The 20,560-nt window shown below is 36.7% G+C and overlaps 1 protein-coding gene across 1 annotated transcript in view; it reads left to right on the top strand.

Moving 5' to 3' along the window:
• The first annotated feature begins 3,836 nt into the window (after nt 1-3,836).
• LOC133612403 (aminopeptidase N-like) overlaps nt 3,837-20,560 on the top strand; it is a 30,263-nt gene continuing 13,539 nt past the window's right edge. The window contains exons 1-11 of the mRNA XM_061969789.2: nt 3,837-4,143; nt 5,527-5,833; nt 6,225-6,367; nt 6,468-6,604; nt 8,028-8,154; nt 11,050-11,204; nt 11,390-11,503; nt 13,505-13,648; nt 13,787-13,852; nt 15,082-15,147; nt 19,986-20,164. Coding sequence (XP_061825773.2) covers nt 3,837-4,143; nt 5,527-5,833; nt 6,225-6,367; nt 6,468-6,604; nt 8,028-8,154; nt 11,050-11,204; nt 11,390-11,503; nt 13,505-13,648; nt 13,787-13,852; nt 15,082-15,147; nt 19,986-20,164 — 1,745 coding nt within the window. The remainder of the gene's footprint in view (nt 4,144-5,526; nt 5,834-6,224; nt 6,368-6,467; nt 6,605-8,027; nt 8,155-11,049; nt 11,205-11,389; nt 11,504-13,504; nt 13,649-13,786; nt 13,853-15,081; nt 15,148-19,985; nt 20,165-20,560) is intronic.

Below are 20,560 nucleotides of genomic sequence, written 5' to 3'. Positions count from 1 at the left end.
TGTTTTGACTTTTGAACAGACCAATTGCCAATATCTTATTGATGTAAAGTTAATTTGTGACGTGTTTTATGAAAGATTTCCCATAAACGCGCATAACCTTGTGACAGCTGTAATCAGAAGAAGATACGTGTTGGAAACTTCTTATCTGTTCAGCATCGCTATTGTAAAATGTGAAATAAATCATTGATTTCCACTTTGTTTTATCTTTATTGCCGGATTAGAGCAAAAGCTCCCCTGTTGTGTTATACTCGATAAAGGCTTTGTTTTTTAATCGGTGCCATATGCTTGTTGTCACGCTCTCGAAATAAATCAAAATGTCCAGTTATATTCAACTCTAAACTCTGCCTATACAACTTTAACTGCTCAAGATGTGCATTGGCAAGCAATTTTGTTCGGCGAAGATGGCTTATTTGACTAATAAGACTGGAAGTAACAGGAGTGAGTTTTTAGCATAGAGTTAGCAAATACATGAAATACAGCAACATTACATTTATACTCATAGCATGTTGACATGACGCACAGTTGTTCATTTTAAAAATGAATAACATTGAAAAAAAGAAATTCTGGGAAGAGGACTGTGCTGATATTTAATTACATATTATTTTTTACCGAACTATACTTTTACCGAATTGTTTTTTCTCCAAAGAAAATAAACTTTACGTATAGTTGGGACAAGGAGTAACACAAATACTTGAAAATTTACAATTTCCGAAGGATTTAAATTATTTATATTCCATGTGAATGCAGCTGGGATAGGCTCCAGACCCCTGCGACTTCGAGAGGGACAAGCGGTAGAAAATGGATGGATGGATGGATGTATTGATGGATGGTATCTAACAGCAACAAAATGTATTTTTCCAACATTTAAGGAAGTTTACAATAATCTTTTAAATTGTATTTATTAAATGTAAAATCAGATCAGTGGGCAGAAGATTTTGTCTTATACAAAAAAAGTATTTTATAGTTAATTGTGTCATGCATTTATACAAACCCCGTTTCCATATGCGTTGGGAAATTGTGTTAGATGTAAATATAAACGGAATACAATGATTTGCAAATGCTTTTCAACCCATATTCAATTGAATGCACTACAAAGACAAGATATTTGACGTTCAAACTCATAAACTTTATTTTTTTTTTGCAAATAATAGTTAACTTAGAATTTCATGGCTGCAACACGTGCCAAAGTAGTTGGGAAAGGGCATGTTCACCACTGTGTTACATGGCCTTTCCTTTTAACAACACTCAGTAAACGTTTGGGAACTGAGGAGAAGCATTTTTTAAGCTTCCCAGGTGGAATTCTTTCCCATTCTTGCTTGATGTACAGCTTAAGTTGTTCAACAGTCCGGGGGTCTCCGTTGTTATATTTTAGGCTTCATAATGCGCCACACATTTCCAATGGGAGACAGGTCTGGACTACAGGCAGGCCAGTCTAGTACCCGCACTCTTTTGCTATGAAGCCACGTTGATGTAACACGTGGCTTGGCATTGTCTTGCTGAAATAAGCAGGGGCGTCCATGGTAACGTTGCTTGGATGGCAACATATGTTGCTCCAAAACCTGTATGTACCTTTCAGCATTAATGGCGCCTTCACAGATGTGTAAGTTACCCATGTCTTGGGCACTAATACACCCCCATACCATCACAGATACTGGCTTTTCAACTTTGCGCCTATAACAATCCGGATGGTTCTTTTCCTCTTTGGTCCGGAGGACACGACGTCCACAGTTTCCAAAAACAATTTGAAATGTGGACTCGTCAGACCACAGAACATTTTTCCACTTTGTATCAGTCCATCTTAGATGAGCTCAGGCCCAGCGAAGCCGACTGCATTTCTGGGTGTTGTTGATAAACGGTTTTCGCCTTGCATAGGAGAGTTTTAACTTGCACTTACAGATGTAGCGAAACAACTGTAGTTACTGACAGTGGGTTTCTGAAGTGTTCCTGAGCCCATGTGGTGATATCCTTTACACACTGCTGTCGCTTGTTGATGCAGTACAGCCTGAGGGATCGAAGGTCACGGGCTTAGCTGCTTACGTGCAGTGATTTCTCCAGATTCGCTGAACCCTTTGATGATATTACGGACCGTAGATGGTGAAATCCCTAAATTCCTTGCAATAGCTGGTTGAGAATTTTTGTCAACGAATTGCTCACGCATTTGTTGACAAAGTGGTGACTCGACCCATCCTTGTTTGTGAATGACTGAGCATTTCATGGAATCTACTTTTATACCCAATCAATCATGGCACCCACCTGATCCCAATTGGCCTGTTCACCTGTGGGATGTTCCAAATAAGTATTTGATGAGCATTCCTCAACTTTATCAGTATTTATTGCCACCTTTCCCAACTTCTTTGTCATGTGTTGCTGGCATCAAATTCTAAAGTTAATGATTATTTGCAAAAAAAAAAAAGTTTATCAGTTTGCACATCAAATATGTTGTCTCTGTAGCATATTCAACTGAATATGGGGTGAAAATGATTTGCAAATCATTGTATTCCGTTTATATTTACATCTAACACAATTTCCCAACTCATATGGAAACGGGGTTTGTACATTTTATATTCTGAGGACGCAAATGGCACTGATTTTGTGGAATGGCCCAACTATAGTGAGTAGTTATTGAACACATGATGTGACTATAGAGTTAATTTGTCTGTATTTTAATTGCTTAGAAACCTCAGAGAGTATATATTTATTGTTTTTTGTTTACAACCATTCAGATAGAATGTAAAGCATTCACACGCTCATGCAAACTAACCAAGCAACATTTTTAACATTGATGCATAATAACAATATACACCAACGGCAGGGTATGAACATAAACTATTTCTTTACGTCATTTAGCTGCTCATTGTAGTGAGACACTAGAGATAAGAGATGAGCGATAGTATAACAATAACCCAGTTGATAGTACAACCTTGTCTTGAACCTTTCACACTTTTTTCTTGCTGACTTCAGCGCAAGTCAGCACTGTGTGCAACAATTTGAGGAAAACCTTTCGTAGTTTTATTTTGATGATTAGGTATAGCATTTCTGCAGCTCGTTTTTTTTATTGGCGCCCCGCATATTTCAAAAAATCTAATTAATTAATTATTACTTAGATATTTTATTAGTGTAATTATCTACTTTGTCACCAGTGAAAGATAGCTAGAATGCAGATTTTTTTTTGGTTCAGATACATTAGTTAGTATCATAGCATCTTTAATATGCAAAATGTGTCACATGTTTTATTTTTTCTCTATGAGGCCCTTGGAGGAATAAAGGACACTCCTGAAGTAAAGAAAAACAATATATTCATCTAAAAAGAGCTTGAAGAAGCTATTTGTCAGATTAGGAAAGAATGATCAAATTAGTATATATGTGCCGGAATTCTCAATAAACATTTTGATGCTTGCCAGACAGATCCTTGACATGAATTATTAAAAAATCTGTCTTAAGGTAAAGTCACACTACACATCTCAATATTATTAGTTCATGTAGGTTTTGCATTGATGTGTCAAGAACAAATAATAAATGGAAAATGCATTTTTTACACAATGTCCCTTTCCAAAATCTGACATCTAACAACAGTATATGTCTAAATCTTGATTATATTGAATGTGTAAGATGAATATGAATTTAACAATGGATTTGAACACTTATTTTGTTTTCAGAAAGACAATAATGATCCATGTGATGGAGTCCATCTTAGGTGGGTTGGGTTAAATGTCACTGTTAATGCATCACTGCTACAGGAAAAGGGAGGAGAAAGCCCGTGTAGGGCTTCAAATAAAAGTTGACCTTTTTCTATTGCATGCACACTTTCAGACAAGAGTGCAGTTGCAGGTAGAAAAATGGGGAGAGGGTTTTTTATTAGTAAAGGTGTTGGGGTAGTTTGTATCATCCTGGGAGCTGGAGCAGTGGCCACAATAATAGCTCTGAGTGTCGTTTACTCACAGGAAAAGGCTAAAAATGATAATCAAGTATTGCCAACAAATGGAGGAAGTACATCCAAGCCCCCGGGGACCACGACTGTTGCCCCGTCTAACAACCCTTGGGACAAATATCGACTGCCCAAGAACCTGGTACCAGACCTTTATTATGTCACACTGTGGCCCCGGCTTACTGAAGATCCAACGACTGGTCTCTATATCTTTACAGGTAAATGTATTTCTATCTAATCAATGTTTGGTTCCTGAGTCTTTAGAGTCCTAAGAAGACTGGAAGAAGTCCTAAGAAGGCCCTTTGCCATGATTTCCAAGATTAAATCTAATATTTCACTTTCTTCTTGCACATTGTTAAAGTTAAATGTAGGTTAGCCTTCAGGGGACAAAGACTGACTTCTGTGTCTTTTCAATAATATTTGCTGTATTTTTGGTCAGAATTTTCATTGTGTTACTTCATTTTACATGATCTTTCTGAAGAGAGTTTTTTTCATGGGAAATTTAAAAAATATATCTATGTCCAATTATCTTACATGTGTACAATACACTGACAGTTATTCCACAATACCCAAAGACAAACATGAGATGGAAGTCCTTCATTTAAAAAAAAATATGTTGGATTCATATATCAGATCCATCAATCAACTTAAGCCCTAGACAAAATTACCAAACATGTAATGTTTTTATTTTATTTGATCCCTTTAAAGGCCTTTTGATTAAATTATGTAACAGTTGTCAATTGCCGGTTGTATGAATTTGCATAACATGAGTTAAAACTGTTATAGACAGATAGATAAAAATATAAAAACCAAGGTGCTGTTTGCCGAATGTAAATGAAAACAGATATGTTTTCAAAAAGGTTTTAAAATGCGATATTGACAGGCTGCAGAAGCACATGGTGGGAACAGTTGACCGGCATAAAGTATTATGCACACAATGCAAAAAATAATGTATTTCTTTTTTCAGCTTCAAATATCACATTAAAACACAAAAGCAGTAACATATAGTCCCAACGATCATCACACACACACTGGGTGTGGTGAAATTTGTCCTCTGCATTTGACCCATCCCCCTGGGAGGCGAGGGGAGCAGTGAGCAGCAGCGTGCGCCACACTCAGGAATCATTTGGTGATTTAACCCCCAATTCCAACCCTTGAATCTGAGTGCCAAGCAGGGAGGCAATGGGTCCCAGTTTTATAGTCTTTGGTATCATTCTGCCGGGGTTTGAACTCACGACCTTCCAGAGCGGACACTCTAACCACAAGGCCACTGAGCTGGAATGTGGAATGTGGATAAATGAATAACAGGCAGACAAACAGACAGTTTTTTGTTGATATAAATAACAAAAGCTCATTTAAATAAGGAGGTCCACACCAGTAATCAATTGTACATGCAGCCTTAGTAGATCACACAAAACACGCCCACTAATAGTGCCTGCAATTTTATAGTATGCACACTCTGTTTAGTGCGGGATATTTGGATCTTAGTAGATCATGCCCTTTGTAGCCTACCTTTTGTTGAAAATGATTTCACCTCAAAGTGTTTAAGTTATGTCAGTAGTCTAATATTATCTTGTGAATGCTGTTGTGTGTCATTCCAGGTGATTCCAGTGTAGAGTTCATGTGTGTTGAAGAGACAAATCTGATTCTCATCCACTCCCACAAGCTAAACTACACCAAATTCCCAAACAACCATTTAGCCATGCTGGTCTCAGTGGATAATGGATCCAAAGCACCATCAATATTGTCCTCCTGGCGCCAGAAAGAGACTCAGTACCTTGTTCTAGAGCTGGATGGTAAACTGATGAAAGACCACAGGTACAGGCTGCATACAAAATTTACTGGAGAACTGGCTGATGACCTCGGCGGCTTCTATAGAAGTGAATACATGGAAGCTGGAGAAAAAAAGTATGTGCATACAGTATCTATTATTGTGCTTGAATTGGTGCAAAATAAACCTTTGTTAACCCTTCATCTATGTAAGATAACGTTTGCTTCCCTGTTTTGCTGAAGTGTACTATGATGTGTGCAGAAACTTTGTTGGTTGGCTTTGGGAAAGTAGGGTCAACTCAAGTTCCCAGACATAATAGTAGTGTAGTGGTTCATATATCTGACTTCTTTGTAGCTGGTATGGGATGAATTTCTACTGAATCAACACCTCACAACCGCCATAATCATTGACCGATATGGTCTGTATTTTCCTCTTAGTCAGATAGCATAGGATAAGATAAGCAGTTTTCCAGAGAACTGTACTTGATGTAGTGATGTAGATATAAAGTATTTGTGTTTTATCACTCAGGGTTGTGGCCACAACTCAGATGCAGCCAACAGATGCCAGAAAGGCCTTCCCTTGTTTTGATGAGCCGGCTATGAAAGCCGTTTTCCATATCACTCTGATCCATGTCAACGGAACTGTGGCACTGTCTAATGGCGAAGAAAAAGGTTAAGATACAAGACAGTGATCATTACCAGAGATAACTATCGTGTTAATGGTTTTTAATGTGCCTATGTGATATATTCCATTGTGTAATTTTTTTTCCAGAAAGAAGCTATGTCGTTGTCGATGGTCAGTCTGTGCAACAGACAGTCTTTGAACCAACTGAGAAAATGTCCACCTATCTGCTGGCTTTTATTGTCAGTGACTTTGGCTATATCGATGACACAATTGATGGTGTTAAGGTAACTTATTCATTTGAACAATAACAACAAGTGTCTTATATAGCTTTGTTCAGTTTCGTACTATCAGACAAGTTCTAAAAACTGAAACCAACAAACCCAGATGTTTCCATATTGTATGTACTGCAAAAGATGTTCATTTGTACATTTAAAATGAATTCATCAATTACCTATTACCCATCACATCAACAATATGCAGCAAATTATATATACGTTTTATTTGTGATTTGTTTTAATTAGGTATGCACAGATATTGTATTGACCCAAGTACAAAATTACTCTGAATATAAGATGATCTCTCTTTTTCTTTTTGAATTTTCAAAACAAATTCAAAGAGAATCTTTTTAATATCAGTTAAAGCATGTTTCATTCATCATATTTCATCAACCATATTTCTTAGCTGCACTACAATGCATTACAAATTAGCATCATAATGACTCTGCGTGTTCTTATTTTTGTTTCGGTAATATGGTCTGGACCAAATACAGTAGAACCTCAATTTACAAGCTTTATTGGTTCTGTGATGGAGCTCTTAACTAGTAGTAACTAAGTATCTCAAATCAACGTCAATTTAATTGTTGTTTGACCCCCTAAAACAGCACAATTTTAACATATAACATGCCTTTTAAAAATAAAAGCAACTTTTAGATAGGAAATAATGTATGAAAGAAGACAATATGATTTACTACAAACAACTTTTCATAAAGTAATGCAATATTATTGTACTATTTTTTTTAATTCGATGACTCATCCATTTCTCAGCACTGTCCTTCACACTCACTTCTTTCCCATGTTTGGAAAAAGTTATGCCCATCTTTAGCAATAAGCTTATGTCATAGTGAATGAGTGACACCAGATGTTTTGGAGGGGTCATTCAGGTTTCACTGTAACATTTGCTACTTCAACTAATGGCAGGAATGCTGGTAACTTGAATGTTGGCTTGCAATTTAAAGCATAACTATTAGCAGTTAGACGACTCTTTCCTTATAAAACTGAGGGTTTGTGCAATATGCTTAGAACACGCAGCATAACTCGTCATGAATGACGGATGTTCCACTGAATTTGGAATGAACAACCTTAGTGGTTTACGACATTTGAGGTTTCATTGTAAACTGACAATAAAAAGGCAGAAGTATCAGTTTGAAGTGTGGTAATTGGTCATTTAAATCTAGAGTACCGCTTGAAAACTTTGCACTGTACAATGTTTGACTTCCTCCAACAGTTTTTTGCATATAACATCTGTAATGAGGATAGCTTAATTAATTGAAATAAAAAAATATGCATTGAATTAATGCCTTACTTACTTACTTCTTAATTTCCCCGCGGGGCTTAATAAAGTATTTCTGATTCTGATTCTTACTAATAGGCGTCATCAGATTAATTATACTGCATTTACTTTGTGGATGTGCTTCTGTTCCGTCTTTAGATCCGCATCTTTGCTCGGAAGCCTGCTATCGAGGCTGGCCAAGGAGAGTATGCTCTTAGTAAAACTGGACCCATCTTGAAGTTTTTTGAAAAGTATTACAATTCCAGCTACCCTCTGCCCAAGTCTGGTAAGTCAAATTCATTGTATTTGCATGAATCTTATTGATGGATAAAATATACCACTTACCTTATCAAGTACAAGATCGACTTGATTATTCAGAATTGTTTTCAATTCGGTCTAGGAAACTTTTCAGACAAATAGTTCCTAGACCAGGGGTGCTCATTACGTCGATCGCGATCTACCGGTCGATCTCGGAGGGTGTGTCAGTCGATCACCAGCCAGGCATTAAAAAAATAGTCCTAAAAATGAGCGATCATAAATCTTCACTATGACGTCACTTTCGTCACTTGATTGACATTCACGGCACCCGAGGGTCTTCTGAGATGACGCTGGCTGCTGCCAGCTCATTAAAATTACCGACTGGAAGGCGAGAAACACTTTATTTCAACAGACTCTGGCGCCGTACCTGTCGTCAAAACTCCAAAGACCGACTGCACAGTTGCACAATAAAAGCTCTGCTTCATCCTGCCTGCGCTACCAAAATAAGAGTCTCAGAAAGCTGGCGTGCACAAGCTAGCAAGCTACGGAGTTTGCCGACAATGTATTTCTTGTAAAGTGTATACGAAGGAGTACGGAAGCTGGACAAATAAGATGCCAAAAACCAACCACTTTCATGTGGTATTGGACAGAAAGGAGGACTTTTTTTCCCCCTCCATTCGAAAATGCGGACGTTATCACCACTGTCTGATTCCTATCAATGCAAGTCATCAGAATCAGGTAATACACCAACTTATATTCTTGTCTTCATGAAAGAAAGGAATCTATATGTGTTAAACATGCTTGTATTATCTTTAACCACCTTTAACTTGTTAACAATATTAACTATATGTGTTAAACATGCTTGTATTATCTTTAACCACCTTTAAGTTGTTAACAATATTAACTATATGTGTTAAACATGCTTGTTTTATCTTTAACCACCTTTAAGTTGTTAACAATATTAACTATTTGTGTTAAACATGCTTGTATTATTTTTAACCACCTTTAACTTGTTAACAATATTAACTATATGTGTTAAACATGCTTGCATTATCTTTAAACACCTTTAACTTGTTAACAATATTAACTATATGTATTAAACATACTTGTATTATCATTAAACACTTTTAATGTATTAACAATATTAACTATGTGTTAAACATGCTTGCATTATCATTAAACACCTTTAACTTTTTAACAAAAACATATATTTCATAAATAAGTAAATATAAATTATATATATGAATGAGGTAGATCCCCACGACTTGATCAATTGAAAAGTAGCTTGCCTGCAGAAAAAGTGTGAGCACCCCTGTCCTAGACTGTGCTCACTTGTTCTCGCCTGTGCCCAACTCGATGCGTAGGTAGCCCCTAATTAGCATTGATAACATCACTCTTACAAGTGATGGTTGTAACTGCATTTGTGCCCAAGTGCGAGATCCCCTTTCAAATTTTTTTTGCCCATCATCCTTGCAGTAACCCCTCGAGTATACCACATTTCTCACATAAGGGATCAAGTCTGATTCGTGCAAAGGTTTGTCTGCAGACTGGCCAGCAACAAACACAATTACATTGTTGTGTGCACACTACATGTTTATCTAATTCATGCTCTTATAAAGGTAATTGAAGGTGTTTACTTATGCTTATATTTTCCTCCCCCAACATACTCATTTCTTACTGCCAAAATAAACATCATTTAACATCATCATGTGTATTTTTTACCTTGGCCTTGCCAGCTTAGTAATAGTAGGAGTAGTTTGATGTTGTGGAATATGGTGAATATTGACTTAATAGTAAAGTAGGTTCAGTTGTAATTATTCAAGTGTTTTGCAGTTAGTTTGCATCATTTTTACCTGCTTTAAACTATGTGAATACAGTAGTTTTGCAGATATCAGCTTTTCCAATAAACTGCTGCGCCTTCTCATTCCATCAATCAGTTATCAACAGTACAGGCCTTTTCTGCTCATTGCAATATTTATCTTTCAGTGGTTGACTTTTATGACACGATATTGGAACTGTATCGATGTTAATCATACATTAGACAGTGCATATTTATCTTTAACGGAAACAGCAAAGACATTTAACGTCTGTCTTATATAAAGACATTGTATGTATTTTGGTTTGTTAGCCAATTGTGTTCCTAAAACATATATTTATGCATTTTCCCTTTCATCTAGCGTAGGCATATTCTATTAAATTGTTTTGGGGCCCACATTTTCAAAAAGGACCATGGGGCTGGACCTCTCCCTTCACTATTATTCTTAAGCTGTACATTTTGGAGAACTAGACACTAAACACTAGACACTAACATTTGATTTTGGTCTATTTATTTGTTGGAGTTACAGGAGCGTTCTACTGTTTTTTAGGACCTTCTGCAAAAATGTGATTTTTTTTTTCAATTGAACTCACGGACTGCGAGCTGAAAAGCCCAAATGATGAAAGAGAGAGGACCTAAAATATAGAACCCTGAGGAACACTACTAGTATACCTAAATAAGTTGAACACACGACTGCTGACTGCATCTGAAGTAAACAAGCACCCTAATTATAGAAATCATATTACAAAAAAAATTGCAACTACCAAAAAACAGAGACCCTAAAGTTGTGCCTTAAGGAACACCTCAGTTATGTACGTCACAAGTTTGGACCCCAGTGTTTTGTTTGCCATTAAGGTTAACATTTCAATGCAAGGATCTGCCAATGTGTTTACAGTGGTCCAAGTTCCTCTGTACATCAGCAGCACTTTAGTGTTTTCAGAAATAGGCTGCAAAAAATGTTTGTCTCCCAAGTTTTGAACTGAATCCGGGTCCTCGGGCCGCTTGTTGAATAGTTCTGATCTCGAGCCATCCTGGGTCTTTTCATCTTGCAAGCAAAGACAGTCATTGTTATTATTAGTGTAATAAATTATCTCTTCCTAAATGCAGATCAGATAGCCCTACCCGACTTTAACGCTGGAGCCATGGAGAACTGGGGTCTAATCACCTACAGGGAGACAGCTCTCCTCTATGACAATAATGTGTCCTCCAACTCCAACAAAGAGAGGATAGCTTCCATCATCTCCCATGAGCTTGCTCACATGGTTGGTGTTTTCAAATAGTAGTACTTGAAAGCTTTTTTCCCACTGAAATTACTAACTGCTCCAATTTAAGGTTGCTCAACACCATCGTTGTTTTGAAAAATCTTTCATTCATTAATTGATAGATGAAGCATGATATCATTAGTTTCGTTGTACAACAGTCACATTTTGTTCTTGTGCTTCTTTAGTGGTTTGGGAATCTGGTGACCCTCAGGTGGTGGAATGACTTGTGGCTGAATGAAGGTTTCGCCTCCTACGTTGAGTACCTTGGAGCAAATGAAGTTGAACCAAACTGGAATGTGGTAAGGACTTGGGGCGGTATAGCTCGGTTGGTAGAGCAGCCATTCCAGCAACTTCAGGGTTGCAGGTTCGATCCCTGCTTCCGTCATCCTTGTCACTGCCGTTGTGTCCTTGGGCAAGACGCTTTACCCACCTGCTCCCAGTGCCACCCACACTGGTTTAAATGTAACTTAGATATTGAGTTTCACTATGTAAAGTGCTTTGAGTCACTTGAGAAAAGCGCTATATAAATATAATTCACTTCACTTCACTTCACTTCTATTCTGGGTCACAGCCGCATTATCGCCTGCACATTTTAGTATGAATGCAGTGCCAAGTAAATACAGCACCGATACAGATGCTGATACTGGTACTCTTTACTTAAAACGCATTTCTTTAATGTTGGAATTTAACAATATATGAATGTAATGTTTCCAATCAACCTATCCTGGGGATAGGTTGATTGGAAACACTAAATTGGCCCTAGTGTGTGAATGTGAGTGTGAATGTTGTTTGTCTATCTGTGTTGGCCCTGCGATAAGGTGGCGACTTGTCCAGGGTGTACCCTGCCTTCCGCCGGATTGTAGCTGAGATAGGCTCCAGCGCCCCCCGCGACCCCGAAGGGACTAAGCGGTAGAAAGTGGATGGATGGATGCATGAATGTAACAATGCAAGGAAATTCAACAATATCAACAAAATAATAAAATCATTTGCTTATTCCAATTTACCACATACAATTGTTAGAGCAAAATGAAGTCAATAGTGCAAAAAACAAAACAAAAGTAAAAAACAAAAAACAAAAACCCTACTATTGACTCTTATTCAAATACTTTTACTTAAGTATTAGTGCTGGCATTTTAATCATTTTTAAAATAATATTAATCACTCTTCCAAATATGGAATAATCATGATTAATCACAGGTTATAACTGGCTTGCATAAACTAACCTAAAAAAGACCCCAATTGTTTTGACATTTCTGTTAAAAGGGTTGTATTTTTTAAATAAGATTAATCCCGTTTTTGTATTTTGATTAATCGCACTTGCATGCATAATTTGAATTAACTTTAAAAACACAAATGTAATTTAATTGTCAGAATATCATAAAGGAGCACTTTTTAAATGGTTTACTTGTATGTACGTCATTTATTTGTTCAAAACCTGCTTACAGTTTTATCAAAAGGACCATCAGGGTTTATTTTGAAGTGAAATTTGCCAGCAAGGTAAAGGAGCATGTGCGGACAAAATAATATGCGTGATTAATATGCGTTTATACATGATTAATGCGATCATTTTCTGTGATTAATCAAATGAGATAATGCAACAAACCTGACAGCCCTACTTTTTAGAATATTTACCCCCAAGGCACTCCTGTGTCAAAGATACAGGAATAGGTGTCATTTACATTTGAACCGAAAAATTGTTACAAACTGTACTTTTGGAACAGTGCCAGCGCTTAAATGTACCGGTACTTAAAAAAAGAAAAAACATACATACCAAGACAAATTCCTTGTGTGCCAAACATAGTTGGCCAATAAAGCTGATTCTGATATTTAAAAAAAAACAATGCCCCTAAACAGTACTTTAATGGAATTTTGTGACATGCAAGTTAAACAGAATACGAATTTAGATTCAATATTATAAATAAAATAATAACAACTGATTACCAAATTAAACAATATGAAATTACTTCCACAACAAATCACCATCATTTTTGCCGCAATACAGGACTGTGTCATTACGGAACCGAGTTATGCTACCCATCCCTAATACAGATATGTTTTTGTTTGTAAACAAAAACAATCTAACAATAATAACAACACAACAAAAAACTCAAATAAAAAAATTAACAAAAAATAACTGAAAATCTCATCACGCTAATATTGATCTGATTCTGATACTACCGTTAGTACCGATAACATAGATATTTTGATGGATCTGCCTGCCATTCATTAATCACTGACACGTTGGCTGATAAATAGTATGTTCAGTAATGGTTCAGTGACAGCCATGATTCCCTCCACAGAAAGACCTTATTGTGCTGAGTGACATCCACAGAGTGTTTGCCATCGATGCATTGGCCTCCTCTCACCCTTTGTCCTCGAAAGAAGAAGACATCCAAAAACCAGCACAAATCAGTGAGCTGTTTGACGCCATTTCATACAGCAAGGTGACGTAATGCACGCAGGCCTATACAACACATTTGTGAATTTATTCCCAACATCTTATCCTACTTATCCTACAAACAGCTTTGCATATTTTGTAATAGTCATGAACAGATTTTGAATGACTATTCTCTCATTTTTAGGGAGCATCTGTTCTGAGGATGTTGTCAGATTTCCTGACTGAAGAAGTGTTCACAATGGGACTCAGGGTAAGGATATATATTAGGGCTGCAACAACTAATCGATTAAATCGATTAAAATCGATTATAAAAATAGTTGGCGATTAATTTAGTCATCGATTTGTTGAATCTATGCGCATGCGCAAAGGCAATTTTTTATTTTTTTAATTTGTATTTTTATTTTATTTTATTTTTTAATAAACCTTTATTTATAAACTGTAACATGTACAAACAGCTGAGAAACAATAATCAAAATAAGTATGATGCCAGTATGCTGTTTTTTTTTCAATAAAAGGATAGAAATGTAGTTTGTCTCTTTTATCCGATTATTAATCGATTAATCGAAGTAATAATCAGCAGATTAATCGATTATCAAATTAATCGTTAGTTGCAGCCCTAATATATATATATATATATATATATATATATATATATATATATATATATATATATATATATATATATATATATATATATATATATGTATATAATTTTGTTTTTAACTTATTATATTTTACTGGAGAAAGAAGAGTACAAGTCTTATACGTTTTACAATTTGGGTATCCATGTACTTGCCAAATATGTGTCATGTTTAAAAGCTACCAATTACCATAGTTAGATATGAATTTATTATGAAATCAGTACAACTTTCCACCCAATAGTGAGTTAATTGTTGGTATTTTCAATTTTGCATGTACCAAATGTACGAGGCGTGTCAGAAAGTTCCAGGACTGCGAGTACTTTCCACAGTGCAATGAACCAGTATGTCTACAAAATATCCTGCATCATTTGCTTTTGAAGAGGCGAGAGTTGTGGCAAGACAACTTGTGGCTGCTTCCTCCACGACAAAGCACCTGCTAACAATGCCCTGAGCATCCGCCAGTTTCGGGCCGAGAAGAGCATTGTCGTGCTGGAGCAACTTCCCTCCTTACTGGCTATGTGGGATGTCCTCTTATTTAAGCTCAAGGGTGTCATCAAGAGACACGTTTTTCAAGATAGCCGTGATAACGGAGCTACAGAAGATCCCGGAAGAATCCTTGCAGGAGTGCATAAAAGCATGGTAGATAGTTGTAGTTAAAATATATGTTTTGTGGCAATTGTCCTGGAACTTTTCTGACAGGCCTTGTATAACGATGATAGGCAACTAACTCAGACAAATGGCACCCCACACAGGTGCCCAGATAATCCAAGTAATAAATCAGCTTTTTTAACATTTATTGATCTTTTTTTTATTAATTTTTTTTACTGTGTCCTTTTAGACCTACTTGGCAGAATTTGCATTTGGAAATGCAGTCTACACAGACCTATGGAAGCACCTGCAAATGGCAAGTTTTGAATATGACTTCAAACGAAACTTCAGGCGGCAAAAATAACAGGTGGAGCCACTTGGTAGCAGCGCTGGTTTTTAGTAGATAGAGTTCAGCTACGTATGGTTATGGTGTTAGTTTATTTCGAACATGCATACAATTACAATACGATATATCGCATATTTCCAGTTTTTCATCACAGCATTTCTGATTATGGGGTGCCAAATGTAAAAATTAAATTACACTGTTTTAGCATACATATATTTCAATATTTAGCTCAGTTTTCTCACATTATTATTACTTTTTTCACATTGAGCTCATTTGTCTCACATTTCGCAAATAATTATTCACATTTGAGGTAGAACTTATATGTTAAATGTACATTTTCAAAATATTTCAGCTAGAAACATGTGATTTAATTTTTACACTTGAGACCCCATAGCTACAGTACATAAATAGTGTGACATCACAGCAGCAGGACACTGGTTGAAAAAAAACAACAACATGATTTTTAATTTTACACACACCAGGTTTAATTTTGACAAACAAAATACATTCAATATGAGCAGCAACCTTAAACTACAGGGCGGAGGTACTACCTCTCATTTATAGTGTTGAAAATACTTACAAGTTAATTTAATTACAGAAAAAGTAAAAGTAAAAGTAATGTGTTCATTCAATATCTGATATGGACTACATTGCTCTTTCCACCTGCTTCTAGAGTCACTCAGGAATTGTGTGCTCTGATTTTTTTTTTAGTAGGAACTCATGTGTGATGGCGGGAGGAACTGAGACAAAAAAAGGAAAAAATAAATAAATTAAATTTACCATTAAATTATTCCTTTAAAAAACAAGACATACAAAAAATTTTAATACAATTTTAGTCTATTTTTATTTTAGTACTTAAAAGATAGGGAGTTATTTTTCACCCACCATATAGAACAGATAATAACCCTTGGGTGAACCCCTTGGGTTTTGTAAAGTGAGATGTTATTTCTCCTGTCATTAAATAAGTAAGTCATAAAAAAAAACGTACACGCATCATAAATAATAATATAAAATGAATGTTGTCGTATAAGTTCATTAAAACGTTGCTTGCATCAAATTAAGAACATCTTATTCTACCTACACCTCCTTATTACAAATGCCAATTGAACATTTCACTCAACACAGACGTCACAACGTCATCAAAACTCAATTTTAAAGGAAAACTGCACGTTTTTGGAATTTTGTGTATCATTCACAATCCTTATGTGAGACACGTGCACATATGTTTTTCTTTTTTTTTAATTCATTCTAATTTGTAAATAAATGCTAGCAAAAGTCAGCTAACAACAGAGGTAATGGGAATCGCTCAATTCTGCCTATAAAGCGCTATAAATAACATACATAACTTCCAACATTGTTTTATTTACAAGCTGTAAGTATATACAGTATGTAATGTAGTAACAAACTCATTCATAATAACATGTATTATTTACGTATTTACAAGCGGGCAGCACGGTGGAACAGGGGTTAGTGCATGTACCTCACAATACGAAGGTCCTGAGTTCAATCCTGGGCTCGGGATCCTTCTGTGTGGAGTTTGCATGTTCTCCCCGGGACTGCGTGGGTTCCCTACGGGTACTCCGGCTTCCTCCCACCTCCAAAAACATGCACCAGGGGATAGGTTGATTGGCAACACTAAATTGGCCCTAGTGTGTGAATGTGAGTGTGAATGTTGTCTGTCTATCTGTGTTGGCCCTGTGACGAGGTGGCGACTTGTCCAGAGTGTACGCCGCCTTCCGCCCGAATGCAGCCGAGATAGACTACAGCACTCACCGCGACCCCGAAAGGGACAAGCGGTAGAAAATGGATGAATGGTCATTTTAAGAAAAAGGCGGTGCATTAATTTCACAGACGCATCACAACGGTCACTAGTTCCTTCAACTACTAAGCATGGCAGACTTGATGAGCGCCAACAACTATTACTTTGGGACAAATGATGATCCAGAACCTTATATTTTGGAGCCTGAATATACGGAGGGTTAGTTACAAGTTTTAGAAGCTGAGTGATAAGCAGATCCAACAAGTTGCACTAATGCTAATTGCTAAATAAGAAATGCAAACTATGAACATACTGTAATAAAACATACAGTTACTGTACAATGTTTGCTCTCACTGGGATGCTGACCGTTGGGGTGTTTTTACCTTCCTGTTTAGATAAAGAATTAATCATAATACTCACCAGGTAAAAAAAAAAAAAGAGCGTCTTTTCGTGTCTGTCTCGCGATCCGGGGGTCTAAGTTTAATGTCAAAGTTGACCAGCTTCTTAGCTCATAGCCACAAGTATATATATATATATACACACCGTATTTTTCGGACTATAAGTCGCAGTTTTTTTCATAGTTTGGCCGGGCTCCAGTGCGACTTATATATGTTATTTTCTTTTTTTATTATGCATTTTCGGCAGGTGCGACTTATACTCCGGTGCGACTTATACTCCGAAAAATACGGTATATATATATATATATACAAGTAAAAGGTATGACGTATATTTTAGAATGAGCTTTTACTAACTCAGAAGCGATGCAGCACCACATGGGCTCGGTATGTCAATAACTGCATAAGCAAGCTACCTCTCCGTGATCACAGTGCCGCTAGAAGAAGTTCGTCAGCGTTAGCGCTTATAATAACAACAACACTGCTAATACTTGGTTAATATGCAGGCCACGACATGTAAATGTAATATTGTTGGTGGTTTTGGGATGCTTTTTCAAGGGCTTTATGAGTTTAAGATGTTACTCCCATTAGGTCATACTTGCCAACCTTGGGACCTCCAATTTCGAGAGGTGGGGGGTGGGAGTTGGGGCCGGGGGGTGGTTGGGGGCGGGGGCGTGGTTGGGGGCGTGGTTAAGAGGGGAGGAGTATATTTACAGCTAGAATTCACCAAGTCAAGTATTTCATATATATATATATATATATATATATATATATATATATGTGTGTATATATATATATATATATATATATATATATTTATATATCTCCGCGACCCCGAAGGGAATAAGCGGTAGAAAATGGATGGATGGATGGATGGATATATATACATACTTTCAGTGAATTCTAGCTATAAATATATATTTATTTTATTTTATATATATATATATATATATATATATATATATATATATATATATATATATATATATATATATATATATATAAATAAAAGAAATACTTGAATTTCAGTGTTCATTTATTTACACATATACTCACACATACCACTCATCTACTCATTGTGTTGAGTTAAGGGTTGAATTGTCCATCCTTGTTCTATTCTCTGTCACTATTTTTCTAACCATTCTGAACACCCTCTCTGATGATGCATTGATGTGTGGCACGCACAAAAGTGCTTTCATCAAATGCACTAGATGGCAGTATTGTCCTGTTTAAGAGTGTCATAACATTGCTGTTTACGGCAGACGAACTGCTTTACTGTAGACGAAAACATGACTGCTGTTGTTGTGTGTTGTTACCGCGCTGGGAGGCGTTAATGAAACTGCCTAAGAATAAACCCACATAAGAAACCAAGAACTCGCCCTCGACCATTCTACAGTTATAATGATTGGGCAGGCACATTGTTTATATTGTGGGAAAGCGGACTCAGGTCTGCATGGAGCTGGAGGGGGCGTGGCCTCCAGCTCCGCCTGAATTTCGGGAGATTTTCGGGAGAAAATTTGTCCCGGGAGGTTTTTGGGAGAGGCGCTGAATTTTGGGAGTCTCCCGGAAAATCCGGGAGGGTTGGCAAGTATGCATTAGGTGCATTGATAGCCAACTAGATAATGGTCTACATTGGCTTACTGAAGCCTTTAAGCCTTTCTTTTGCGCCTTAGTTAGAATGCATAAAAAAAAAAAAAGACATATTTGTTTTTGTCTTACATAGGGATTGTAAATGATAGGCAACATTCTAAACATTGAACATTCACACACAGTGCAAATTGGAACAAAGATGGGGTGATAGAAGAAAGGTAAACATATAATAAATCTATTCGTGGCAGCGTAGGAGAAAGTTATGTATCAATTTCCCTTTTGCATCTCATTGCCCATAACTGTCAGATGTTGAAAGGACCCTCAAACAAAGTTAAAGGCATCGTTAGTTTTTAAAGACAGCGGGAGACTTAACCAGGTGAGATGCACTAATAATATAATCATAATAATAATAATTATGTAATATTATGATTCATATTATCTACAGATACTAATTGTATGTCTATCAGCTAATATCCACTTTACACTCTGAAGTAAAGGAAAACTTGGCAGATTAATAAGCATATTAAAGTCAATAAGGACAGGTTATATGATTATCTCCCTAGTTGCTAATGTTGCTCTGGAAAGGGAAGTCTGGGGGTCTCTGCTGGAGCTGTTGTCCCCGCGACCCGATTCCGGATAAGCGGTTGAAGATGGATGAACAAACCTATTTAAAGTTTTTACAAGTGTTTTAACAAACAAATACATGCAATAATTAGTTTTTAGAGCATGTAAACATACCAAGTGTGTGTGTGTATGGGGCGGCGATGTTGGGTTTCATGTGGGATGGGGGCCCTCTAGGAGTTTTGTGTATGGGGGCCCAGACTTGGGCGCTATATAAAACATGTAATAACAATCGGATAATGTATGTACACCGTCCATTTCCATTGAAACACTCAAGTAACAATTCTGTGTCCAATTTTACATTTAACGTAAATGCGTCCTTTTAAACACCCTAAACACCACAATTGGAGGAAATGTGAAACTTGACATCGTACAGAAGTTTACTTCAGTAATTCTCAGTTTAATCTGACTTGTCACCTAATGGTCTGACTCTTCTTCCAAAGGCGGTGGACGCCAATAAGACCCCTCTTCCCAACAACAATACAGTCCATAACATCATGAACACTTGGGTGCTGCAGATGGGCTTTCCTGTCGTTACCATAAACACAAAGAATGGAGAAGTGTCCCAGAAGCATTTTCTCCTGGATCCAGACTCTGAAGTTACCGCTCCATCTCCCTTTAAGTAAGAACAACGCTGCTTGTATATATTGGTGGAATTTACATCTGACTTCATGTTAATATTGATTGCAAGTTAATAATTCAACTGATGTCCACAACTGCTTGTTAAAAGCTACTTTGCCAGCATTTGATTCATTGCAGAGTAATTATTGACTGTAGCTGCGAATGATTCTTTGTTTGTGACTAACTGCCAACCAATCCAGCCCTTTTGCCCAAAGTCAGCTGGTATAGTCTCTAGTTTTTCTCCAGTCCGAGGAGAAAATGATGAACGGATGTTTTTCTAAGCCGAATTGAATCGTACAAAAATAAAAGCAAATTTTTCCATAAGAAATTAAAAAATAAATAAATAATGCAAATCTGATTAATTTGTTACAGACACCAAACATGTAAACAAATAACA

Source organism: Nerophis lumbriciformis, linkage group LG10, assembly GCF_033978685.3.
Source record: "Nerophis lumbriciformis linkage group LG10, RoL_Nlum_v2.1, whole genome shotgun sequence".
Taxonomy (NCBI): Eukaryota; Metazoa; Chordata; class Actinopteri; order Syngnathiformes; family Syngnathidae; genus Nerophis; species Nerophis lumbriciformis.
This window is presented reverse-complemented; position numbering and strand designations above follow the sequence as displayed.